General features: G+C 38.5%; 1 protein-coding gene across 1 annotated transcript in view; it reads right to left on the bottom strand.

Annotated features, from left to right (window-relative positions):
- galt (galactose-1-phosphate uridylyltransferase) overlaps positions 1-12,479 on the bottom strand; it is a 37,213-nt gene that overhangs the window by 24,043 nt on the left and 691 nt on the right. Inside the window, exons 2-6 of the mRNA XM_074616855.1 lie at positions 11,672-11,841; positions 11,249-11,324; positions 10,698-10,746; positions 6,273-6,402; positions 4,328-4,384 (exon numbers count right to left, since the gene is read on the bottom strand). Of these exons, the coding sequence (XP_074472956.1) occupies positions 4,328-4,384; positions 6,273-6,402; positions 10,698-10,746; positions 11,249-11,324; positions 11,672-11,841 (482 nt within the window). The remainder of the gene's footprint in view (positions 1-4,327; positions 4,385-6,272; positions 6,403-10,697; positions 10,747-11,248; positions 11,325-11,671; positions 11,842-12,479) is intronic.

Consider the following 12,479-nt stretch of genomic DNA (forward strand, 5'->3'; position numbering starts at 1 on the left):
ACTGTGTTGGAATATGTTATTCACAACACTGAGTGTAACGTTAGTCCTTCATCCTTGAGGTTGTCAGACGTTCCGGCCTCTATACCTCGTCCATTAATTCCTGATAACGGACACCTCGTCTGGCATTATCCCTTACATAATGGACAGTGGTCTTTCTTTTGGCCTCTAATTTGGTTTCTTTTCATTATTTGTTCATATCATCCAGGTTAGGCTTTAATGTAAACTGCTTTCAGGGGGCATTTTTGCCCTTTTGTCTTAATGTTGAGAGAGCTTTTAGGCCTATTAAAGTAAAATTTTACTGAACTGAACAAATCTGTGTCACTAGGAGTAGGTTTTTCAATTATAATATCCTATACGATGGGAACAGAGTAATAATAAGAAGTGTTCTCTGCTGCTTTTTGGAGCTTCAGGCTGCATGGCAAATTGTTTTCTGATTAAACACTCCTCCACTTTTTCCACCCAGAATGCAGTGCAGGAATCATGCTCCTAGAAATTCTCCCACCCCCCCATCCTTCTTTAAAAAAGGGGAAAGCTGTATTAACTTCATGGGGGGGATGTAAAAAGGGTCCTCTTGATGATCAAGGAGCTTCATCATTTCTTTTTAATTTTGAGGCAATTTATGAGTGCCCCGCTGGCCTCGCCTCTACGTAACTGTATCGTCCTGGGTTTAGATTCATGATTAATACTTAATATGTAATAAAGCAAATGCGATAAAAGTAATCTTTTAACCAAAAAAAAAAAAAAAAAGCTGGTAATTATTCATGTTTATTGGCAGTTTTTGCCCTTGGTGAGATTCTGTACACAATCACCGCAATGGGAGCAGAAAGCAGCTTGGCGTGACGTTAATATTAATGACTTTTGAATATTGACTAAAGGCTGTGCCATGTTGATGATCGCGATCCTAGAAAGACAGAAAGAGACTGACATGTGTGAACTGTATGTGTGAATGCTGTATATCTGCATGCCTCCAGGCATGTACAATATAGTGTGTGTGTGTGTGTGTGGATATATATATGTTCACGCCTGCCAACATCTGTGCCTGTGGCTCTATTTGTACACCTGCGTTTTTGTATACACGGATCTCTCATCTATCCAGCAGCAGACTGTTGATTCTCAGAGAGAAAGTAGAGATAAGAGAAAAGCAAAGTATATACTCTATTCCCACAAGACAGAAGTTGCCCTTCAAGAGTGAAACACACACTTAGGGAGTGAAATACGAACCCAATAACTGTCTGCTCCTGAGAGGCGAATGTTTTCAAACACATTCTGAGCACACAGAATTAATACTGTATATAGTTTGGGATTACTTATGTGGAATAAGACTATTACTATTCCAGGGGCATACATTTTTCCTTCCTCCACTTACATGAAAATACATATCGCTCCTGCGAGACCAAAGTTATCAGAAGCAACGATGCCTGCAGAACACGATTAACATTTTCTGTTCGTTATCTTCAAAAGTTTTAGATCTTTGCTTCATGCGTTCTGTCCTGGAGGGCTTGTCTGGCTGCACACACACACACATTTACTCTCTTTTCTAAGAACTTTGATGTCTTAAGAAAGGGAAATCTGGACTGCAGGAAAAAAAGAAACAAAAAAGAAACACAACTGACAAAACTTTTTAAAAGCTCCATCAAAGCCTGGATCCAGGTTTGATTTTGTCTCTGAAATGTTTTAAAAGTGGACTACATGAAAGAGAAGCACTTTTTTTTTTGTTATACAAGTACAACAAACAAGATTTTGATGGCACCTGATTACATACTAGGTGTTTTAAACCATCTTAATCAGAAAGTTTCTCCCTTTACAGTGGCTGTATCTTCCCCTACTTTTTTAAAGCAACTTTCTGAAGTTCCTAATGATGCAGTGTCAAGACCATGTTATTCTGAGGTCATATACTGCCCTCTGCTGTTAATTCGTATATTACAGCCTTAGAAAACATCAGCACAGATTCAAGTAGAGCAGCAGGACTTTGTTTCTGTGTGGAGTCAAATGTTTCTTTTACTCCCAAAGTGTGAGGATTTGTCATTGATCAACCAGATAGCAGGAACTCATCAATTGAAATCATCTGGAGGACTGTTAAATAAGGGATAATGTACAGCGAGCTGGTCATCATGTCGGGTCTTGCATCGCCCTGAGGAGGTTTATTTCGCAACAATGACCAGTTAGCTGTACATTATACTGCTTATTACACGGCTACTTACTTAAAAAATCAATAATTTGACACAAAAACGGTCCGCCAGAGTCCGAGATCAGATCTGCGTCCATAGCAACGGTCTGTTATACATAGCAACGGTCTGCTATAAAGAAATAACTGGCATAATTGACCAATCAGAATCGAGTATTCAACAAAGCCGTGTAGTAAGTAAGGGATAATGTACAGCGAGTCGGTCATTGCTGTGAAATAAGCCCCGACAGGGCAATGCCGTGGACCCCGACGCGAAGCATCGCCCTGAAATGAATAGAACGCTGTGATTGTGATTATAATAACACCTTTAATGAGCTCCTCACCTCAGAGAACTTTTGCAACTATTCTTCCTTTTTTTCTGTTTGAACTTACAATAGCTTAGTCACTTTCACAGACAGAAATATGAGAAGCAAGGTGGCAACAGCTGCTGCTGAACTTGTGGGCAGCAGCGAATAATTAAGACACTATTCTTAAAGCAACAGTGCAACATTTCAGTAATGAGGTATAACCTGTTAATTAGTGAGCTTTTGTACTTTTCCAAAAATGTCAACCTATTCCTTTAAACATTATGGAAAAAGAAAAAATACTCAAGAAAAATACTTTAATAACTTAACATATTGCGTGCAATAGTCCATCAGCTCAAACACACACACACAGCGCTTTCTGTAATTGTCTCAGCCTTCAGTCCAAAAGTCAAAATTTATTGAAAAAAAAGATAGATGTAATCATTTTCAGAATTCATAACATGTTTTTAGTTAACGGAATATTCTGCTTCAATCCATATTTGTTGGCGTTTAGCCTTTCAAAAACAACATTTTCACTGCGGTGAAAAACTGTTTACTCTCCCACACACACTTGTATTAATGGGGCGGTCTAGCAGCAATCTAACAGCAGCATACATTACATTTATATAACCACAAAAACACAAAATCATATTTTCGGTGATGACGTTATAAAATATCACGACAGACATTCAAATCTTTATTCAAAAGCTTTGAATGTAAAAAAAAAATGACATTCGATACAGCCCTAAAAACTGTTAGAATTTGTCTATGTGCTGCCTTTTGCATGAATGAGACAGGCTATTCTCAATAGGTTTGAAATCTGAAGTGTTTAATCTGTTTACCATGTTGTGTTTGTGCTGTTTAAATGTGTTTACTGATTGCTTCAGTCAGTAGTCTCATCATTATTTCCGCAAATACAGTTTAACTTGACATAATGGTTCCACTCAGAGCAGCTTCCCCGACCAATCTGAAGGCAATCTCTTATATATTGGGCAGGGTGAAGACAGATTCCTCACTGGGAGAGTGAATGAAGCCATAAAACAGACTTTCTCAGCGCTATAAAGCAAAAATATGTGAACTACCAGCAACTTGTGTATTACTCTCAGGCTGAGAACAGGGATTTTCGATTCTGATGGACCCGTCCGTCTTCCTGTTTTCTATACTGTTGGACAGCTGACATATTATTTTGACCATATTGATAACGGTATTGCTGTTTAGAATTCAACATATCACTCTCTCTACACGAACCCTCCTTCTGTTTTTGTCATTCTCCCTCCTGATTGTGCTCGTTCCTCAACACCACACAGTTAAGTGACAGTTTGACAGGAAATGCCCCTCTCTCACCTTACTGAAGAGGCAAACATGAAAAGACAAGAAAACACCCAAACAGTAACATAGATGTGATTATGTATATTAAAAAAAAAAACATGCAAAATATGACAACAGCACACAGTTATTAGTGATCTCTGAATAAAGAGTAAATTAACAGCTTCTATGTTGAGACTTGTCCGACTCAAAACTTTTAAGCGAGTCCTTTTTAACACATCCCAACTTCATTTGTCACAGTGAATCTGAAAAGCCAGCATCTTAGGTGTGCAAATTGCACCGGTGACACAAATCATATTGTGCCTGTGTGATAAAAGCATCTGTCATTGCGGCACCTTGAAAGTAGTCGTACTGAAAGAAGTGGCTGCTGTCTGTGTGTTAAGATATTTATGTATTCCTGAACTTGATATTCTCACTTCGAGGACATTTAATTTATTCATGTAGTTGAAATCACTCAATGTTCTCCTATTTGCGCATACGTGCAAGTTAAATGAACACCTTGAGTGTTTATGCGTGTGTGTGCGTTTCCTACCTGACAGTGAGGATGTGGATTTGAACAGCCCATCATAGCTCCTTTATTCTCAAAGATCTAAAAGGAGAAAATAAGAGGAAAAGTTAATCCAGAGTTTAGTTTGCCTTTTTGCATGAACGTAGTGCGACAAAACTAAGGTAACGTGACAAAGATAAGAACAGAAGAAGAGAAGAGCTTTTCGGTGGTACATTGAATGTCTGCACTGGGCTAAATTCTGTTTTCCTCCATGAGTCGAAGGTCAAAGTGGACAAGTCTCTCTTCAGGGGCCAATCCCAATGTCCCCCCTAAAGCTTTAAGCCCTGAACCCCTCGGGGACTTGACTGACGTCACCTGGTAAATGGTTTGGTGTGAGAGGCTGCAACGGCTTGAAATGGTATAAATACGAATGGGACAGCACTTTGCAGCAACATATCGAGTTACCTTGACAACGCCATTTGTGGGTTTTTAAAGCAGCATAATTATCAAAATGAAAAGAAATGGTTGATGAATATATACTAGGTGTGTAATGTAGCCAAATGCTTGCATTCTTCTGATTTCATGTGTTTTTTTATGCACCATCATAACACATTTTTTAACACCTCAGGCTTCCCCTAGTAACCTAAAATCACAAAGCTATGAATTGTGGGTAATCCCCTCAGGCAAAGACTTCAGACATTTCGGATTTAAGGAAAGTGTTCATTAAAGGGCTCAAAATGTGTGCGAGGGAGCCCTCGTGCACTTGACGATTTGACAGTGGGACAGCCCTAAACCCTCGCGGACTTTGCGGTAACGCGCTTTAAAGTCTGTGAGTCTGTGAGTGTGGACATTGGGATTTGGCGTCGAACAGAGCAAATCCTTGCTGTTGCTGGCGACTAAAACAGGAGAGAATTGTGCTGTCCTTGGTGCTGATATTTGGTGGTTAATACTGTTTCAATTGCCCTGCAGCTATGTATGCATTTGTCTGTTTAGTGAGAAACTTTAGGGATCCCAGAAATGCAGAATATGAGGTATTTGATATTGGATCTGTAACTATAATCTAAGAATGTCAATATTTTATAATGCAGACACTAGTCGTTTTTCTGTGCAGAGTAGAGGAAAACATTTCATAAATGTATCCTTTAGCTAATGATACATGACTAGTCATTTGAGCATGTTGAAATGGACACAAAAAACTGTAAATTAAATTGAAAATTAAGACTGTGTAAACAACAACAAAAAAAAAAACATTGGACAGAAGTCCTAAAAATAATTTTTGGTTGGGAATCGCCAATCACTGGCTGTCCTACAGAAGGAACCAGATGGATATTTAGAGTAATTGGATTGTGGATCACTTCAGCAACTATAGTGCAGTGATTTGTTCATGATTTTACAGCTTCAGCTTGTGTCGTCTCCACAGTAATGGCTTATGGGACTCAAGTGTAGTGTAGTACTTTGGTGCCATTCGACACACTGAACAAACAAAACAAAGAGCAGCTGTGATTTTTCTGGATTCAGTTAGAATATCGATCTGCATACCTGATAATGTATCGTAACTAGTAAAGATGTACATCAGCTTCTGACCTCTAAATCCATCCAAAACGAACACAGCATCTTTATTTGCTTTAAAAAATGTGATAACAGAAGAATTTAATTCCTAGTTGTATAAAATTCAATGTCTTATTTTGTCCACATCCGTGTCTTTCTGCTGCTGCTGTTTGAATTTGCAAGTTTGCCCAGAGGCATCATTAAAGTTTTATACAATCCAATACAAGACACATTAAAATGAAAAAATTGGAAAGAGCGGACAACGGAATGATCAGTGACGCGGGTCGAAAGGTTTACCTGCTACAATTTTACAGGTATCCAGCCCTGAGAGAAATTAGATCAATAGGGTGTGAATGTTAATAGCGATGAGTGTGTGTGTGTGTGTGTGTGTGTGTGTGTGTGTGTGTGTGTGTGTGTGTGTGTGTGTGTGTGCATCCCATACCTGAACCCAGGGGTACGTGGTGCCTAGGTCTTCAACAAGCTCCGCCCACTTGTCAATCACCTTGACAACCTCTTGTTTTTTCATGAGAGGGAGGGTGACGTCTGACCAGGGATGGAAACACATGACCTTACTGAAAAAGAGATGAAAGAGAAACAGAGAGGATGGTGGGAATCTGGGCATAAAATCTCCTGCAGTGATCTGAAACCTGGAGAGTGTGCAATTCTTTTAAAATTTTGAAAACAAAGTTGGGGGTTCAGTGCTTTGCTCGTGGGCACCCTGATAGTAGCATCTAAAATACATTTCTCTCACTGCACCAATCCTAGGTGAGAAAAATCTATTCCAAAAAAGTTATTCCGTCTTTGTTCTGTCTGGCTCTCTAGTTTTTGTATGTTTATTATTTATTGTGATGTTTTTGTTGTTGTTGTTGTTCTGGTTGTTGTTAATAAGTGATGAATGTGCTGCTGCTGTCTTGCCTGGGTTTTCCAGGAAATACATTAAAGAGGACCTATCGTGCTCATGCTCATGCAGGTGCAAACTTGTATTTTGAGTTTCTACTAGAACATGTTTACATGCTTTAATGTTCAAAAAACGCTTTATTTTTTCTCATACCGGCTGTGCTGCAGCATCTCTTTTCACCCTCTGAAAACGTGTGAAACCATCCTTACTCTGATTGGCCAGCTGGCACACTCTGTTGTGATTGGTAAACTGAACCAAACTCTTCGGACTCCGCTCCAGCTCCGCTCTTACTAGCTTTGTTTGAAGGCGTGCCAAACTAGCCGCTAGGCAGGTATTATGCAAATGTGTTACTTGGTGACATCACCACGTTACGGAAGAAAAGGCGGGACTTCAAGCGAGTCGTTTCAGGCAGTTCAGGAGCAGTGTTTCTGTGGGGGAGAGTAACTCCCTTTGGTGTGGACTTTTGGTTTTGTAACTCTGCAGACCTTTTACATGCACAAAAAAACTATATAACACACTAAAGGAAAGGGAAAAAGCACAAAAGCATAATAGGTCCTCTTTAAAGAACAGCCTTGATCTACTGTGCTTAGATTTGGCTCTGTTAATAACAGTTAAAGTTATAATCTGTAAGATTGTTTTCTATATCTCTGGCACCCAGTGCTGAGTACTGTGAAATTACTTCTCTGCACTTCCCAGAAACCACTCGTCAAAAACAGCTGCACGTCTTCTTTAACATCTTTTTTGTTTTGTTTATCCCGTTTAAGCTCTTGTTGGTGATGCCCTTCAGATCCATTGATAAATGGATGCACAACTCTGGCAACTTGCAGTCTTTGCTCTGAAATACAATCACAACCAATTGTGACCAAACTGCAGAATTAACACAGATTACATCTCTGGGCTGAAATTCATTCTCCTGCTTCTTCGAAATGCATTTACAATTCGAAAGGCCAGTCACAGCGAAACAGATACAAATACCTTTCCTTATGTTATGAGAGGTACTTATTATGAGACAATACTTTAGCATCCCAAAGGGAGATTTAATGGGCATCGAAAATCTGATGTTTTTTCACGTTAATTGGAACTATGATAAGAGAAAGGCTGGGATTGACTGACTGACTGACTTGAGAACATGTGACACATATCTGGGGTCAGATTTAAAGCCAGAGCATCTGGTTTGTATTGTCAGAGCTTTACTCGTGATATCCACTGTGATATATGAACATTTTGTTCTGAATTCTATTAGTGAGCATGACTAACTGAAAGAAAAATAAACCCCAAAAACATAACTTCAGGGTTTAACTAAATGTTTTAACCACTTTGTACGGAGTTTAGAGGTGTGTGTGTATCTAATCCATGTCCTTGTGTTTTATGTTTGCTCTGAGCGTTACCTGTGGTGCCCAGGGGAAACCGGCTCGACTGTCAGAGTCAGAAAAATGAATTTCTATCAACAGACAGGCTCCTCTTAGGCCCTGAGCAGCTAGTACGTGATCAATAATTGAACATGACTTTGGTGTTTATGCTCTGAGCAAAACTGAATGGTCGTATTTATGAATTGTTCATGAGTATCATAGGAGCTGCAAGCATTGCATATATATATATATATGTGTGTGTGTGTGTGTGTGTGTGTATATATCCAACAAGCACTAAAAATGTAAAAAACAATGTTACTCTGGAATTGGATTTATTTGATGTTAATTGATGGATACAAACAGCATTTTAGCAACACCGGACTTAACAGGACTAACACTAAGAGTCTACATCTATAGCAGCTCTGTGAGCAAGCAAAGACAGAACAATTGTTTCCTGATTACCGCTGAAGGTAAGATGTCTCTTTGTAATGGCTTTTTGAGCCCTGTTTTATTAGTTTAATCAGTGTGGGTTGAATAATGTCTAATAGAATAAATTTGTTATAACCGAGGCGCTTAGAAACAAAAGAACTATGAACTACTAGGATTTAATTGACAGATCTATCAAACTGAGTTTCTCCACAAAGAATCACACAAAAGTACCACTTTAAATCTTGTGTTTATACCAGAGATAAGTTTCTTGGAAATAAGTCGTTTAGCATGAAAAAAGCATAACAAAAACGACTCATCGATTAAATAAATCTTAGCCAACATAGACCAAAACGACCGATTAGTCGACTAAGCGACTAAGAGAGGGCTGCCCTAAATAGAGACAGTGTTCTAAGTGTTCTGAGCAGTACACGTAGTGAGTACCTATTCATTTATTTCACTTTTTAAAGAAAGTACCAGGAAATTATATAAAGTTTGGTGCAATTTAGAGGCAGGACGACAGGAAATAAAAAGAAACTGGACATTAATTTTCCCTATTATTTGTGCCAAATTATGAAGTCATATCCAACAAACGTCTTAAGAAATTACAGATGCATAACTGTTCCTTTCTGGGAAATTATAAGGACACTATTAGGCCTGTAAAATAAAGTGTTACCACATCCTTTGGCACAGGATTTAGGGGTTATTATGCTGAGAGGGACTGTACGACTGAGAAAGGGTGAAACAATAAATCATTAGGCATTTTCTCACCTCTTCCCTCACCCCGTCTCTCTTTAGTCTCCCAAGACCCAAATCCCCCAAAATCCCATTTCCAATTTGTTTTTCTCTCTAATTGGCTCTGTGAATGTTGCTGCAGGGCAGAACGCACCAGTCCAGCCTCCAAGCTCCCCTTTCTTTGACACAAGACTATGTGGACTGGGGCGGACCACAAACAAGAAAAATTGCACGGAACAAGCATGGCATGTATACAACCACTACATCATGAAAAGAAAAAAAACGCACACAGACTGAATCTGCAAGGTTAAAAAAAAAAAACTGAAATGTAACAATCAATAACAAGATGTCGATCAGTGCTATTCCTCTGCTTCATTACTCTGTGAGTGCATGTGGCAAGAAATAACTGACAGCCTCCTCTACGTCTGCCAACATGGGATTCAAACACCAAGTTCAGTTTTCAACCAGCGAATGCAGTTTTGATTTAATCTATTATTTAGTTGTTGTGTAACTCTGCTGCTGTCAGGAAGATTCATCCAAGGAATTCCCGAAATGCGAGATTGTTCTGGAACGTCTTTAAAGATACAGAACCTGTCTGTTATACACTACTGTGTATTGTGCATGTAAGTGAACACTAACAAAGGATTAGCTCTCCTGTTAGGGTTCCCAGACCATATATGGACTTTGACAGGGAAAAAATCTAACAGTTCTACAACTGAGTAGAACACATTCCCAAGAATAAGCACAATTTGACCACAGGGAAAAGCTCTTATTTATGCACCTACACACAGGGTCTGAGGTAAATATCACTGGACTGAAATCCATCATAACATCCAAACATCCACTTCCTATAAAATAAAGTGGTGAGGAAATATCCCCATCTGGTGGTGCCACAGAAGATTACACACATCTAAATATATGCATGGACGCTGTGGGTTTGTGATTTTGTTTTGCATAGTTCAAGATGTCCTGGAAACAAGTGGCATGCCGTGTGTTGATTAACACAATTACCTCCTACTAATAGCTGATTATGCTGATGATCACAACGAGTGAAAGTTGCCTCAGCATGACTGCTCTGATTGCACTCATCAGCTCAGATTTAATTAGTCATAAATTTGAATGTATCATCATTTTTTAAAAAGGAACGTTGATTAAGAGGCACCCTTGACTTAATTCTAACCACATGTTAATTTAGATTATGCGTGCGTTTAATATTCATCTCATTGTAACACTGTATTTTTGTTTATTTGTACAGGTACACTATAAAATATAAATGTTGTACTGTAACAGATCTTCAGTCTCTTGGCATGTTTCAATAAATAACACACATAGGGTGTATCATCCCAAATAATAATAACAATATTTACGCATACTTTACACATAAGGCTAAAAGCTTCTCACAGTGCGATGGCAGACATTGATTAGTCCTGCGATGTGTGACATGAAGCTTTGTTCTTACCAGACGCCCCGTGCAGCTTTAGACTGGAACAATGGGTGTTGATCTGAACCTGAGGAGCACAACAGCAAATGTAAAATTTAATAAAAACGTGTTACAATTTAATAATTAATTTGCTTTACTTTATTTTAGGTATTTGAATTGATCCACCCACACCCTGATTGAAAAGTTTATTGTGCCATGAAATTATCTCAAAAGTATCATGTTTTGTGCCTAAGATGTAGATAAAATAACTTGTGTATACTTCGCATTTCGCTAAACAGCAAACAAACTACATGAAAGTAGAATTCGCACAAAAAAAATGTTTTTTTTATTATTTATTATTTTTAATACAAACAATGACAGTGACCGCAATGATACAACAAAAGCAAACAATCCTGTATCTGATATACAATTTGATGTTTTAGTACTATTTTTATTATTATTTATTTTTATTTTTGCTGTAGTTATGGGTATGCTTGTGTCACGTTCCCATTGAACCAGTGATTTTTCTATAATGTAATACAATGCCTTTTAATAGTATTTTTTTTTACAGCACCAGAAATGGCACTCACCTGGATCTGGAGCATCTGGCTGAAGGGCGGGGAAGTCATTATCAAAAAGAAACGTGCTCTCATATTCTGGATTTACCTAGAGAAAAAACAGACACAGAGATATAAAACAATGGGAGAAAACAACCCAAAATCTATTTTGTGGTCCAAAGCGGCTATCGTTTATGGCATATGTTTGGTAGCTGCATGTGTCCAGATATGTATCAAACATTCCCTGTGCAATAAATAATATGGGTAAATTATGCTTTTTATGAAATGGTTTATTACATGATTAATAGCCACCCACTGCATAGAACCCCCTTGACTGCAGAGCAGTAGGCTATGGATGAAACAACAAGTTTGGGTTTACTGCTTGCTGCCATCGTCTCAGTTGTTGGAGGCCTATATATGTATGCATTGTTTGAAATAATGTATACATGCTCTTACCTCTCCATTTGCACGTGTGTTCCCGGGACAGAGTGGGTTGCGGGGGTCATGTCTGGGGATGTGTTCCTCAGGAGGTTTCTCTACCTGACCTGCCCAGGGTCTCTTCATGCGGTGGGCCGACACCAGGACCCAAGTGTCCCGCAGAGGGTTATAACGCAGGTGCTGGTGCTCTGAGGGGTTTCGGAGACATAAGACAATAAGGCAATTTAATTACAGAGAGAGAGAGAGAGAGAGAGAGAAAGAGATGGTTCTCTCAAGAGCCAAAAAAGTGGAACAGTGGAATCTAATCATGTGCATGTGAAGTCAACCTGATACACTAATCACTCATAGTTCATTTTATCCTCTTTACATGTCAACTAGAGGAAAATGTTGATGTGACTTGTTGAACTCTGCCAAGCATGGCAACATTTAATAATTATTTTCATTAGCAATGAATTGGTCCTTTTTTTAAATAATAAATCAGTATAGTCAATAAAGTGTAAAAAAAAAAAAGTCTAGTGTTCTAGTTATTATGCATAAAAAACACAGCAAACTCTGAAACAAATCCGAAATAATTCAGGCACAGACTCTATAGTAAAAGCAGCAGGAACTCAAGTCACGAGACTGCACAGCTGGCTGTGTGTACTGTAAAGTAATACGCATTCTGTCAATGCAGGAGGACAGGCCTGACTGGAATGAGTGGTTTGACATTAACATACAATATATTGATTTCGGCGAACCTATATAAATTCTCTTTTACATGGAAATTAAATCCGACCTAAAAAAGAAGACATTTATTTTGTTTTATTAATTTATTTATCTATATATT

The sequence above is a fragment of the Sebastes fasciatus genome, chromosome 19 (assembly GCF_043250625.1).
Source record: "Sebastes fasciatus isolate fSebFas1 chromosome 19, fSebFas1.pri, whole genome shotgun sequence".
In the NCBI taxonomy this organism is placed as follows: Eukaryota; Metazoa; Chordata; class Actinopteri; order Perciformes; family Sebastidae; genus Sebastes; species Sebastes fasciatus.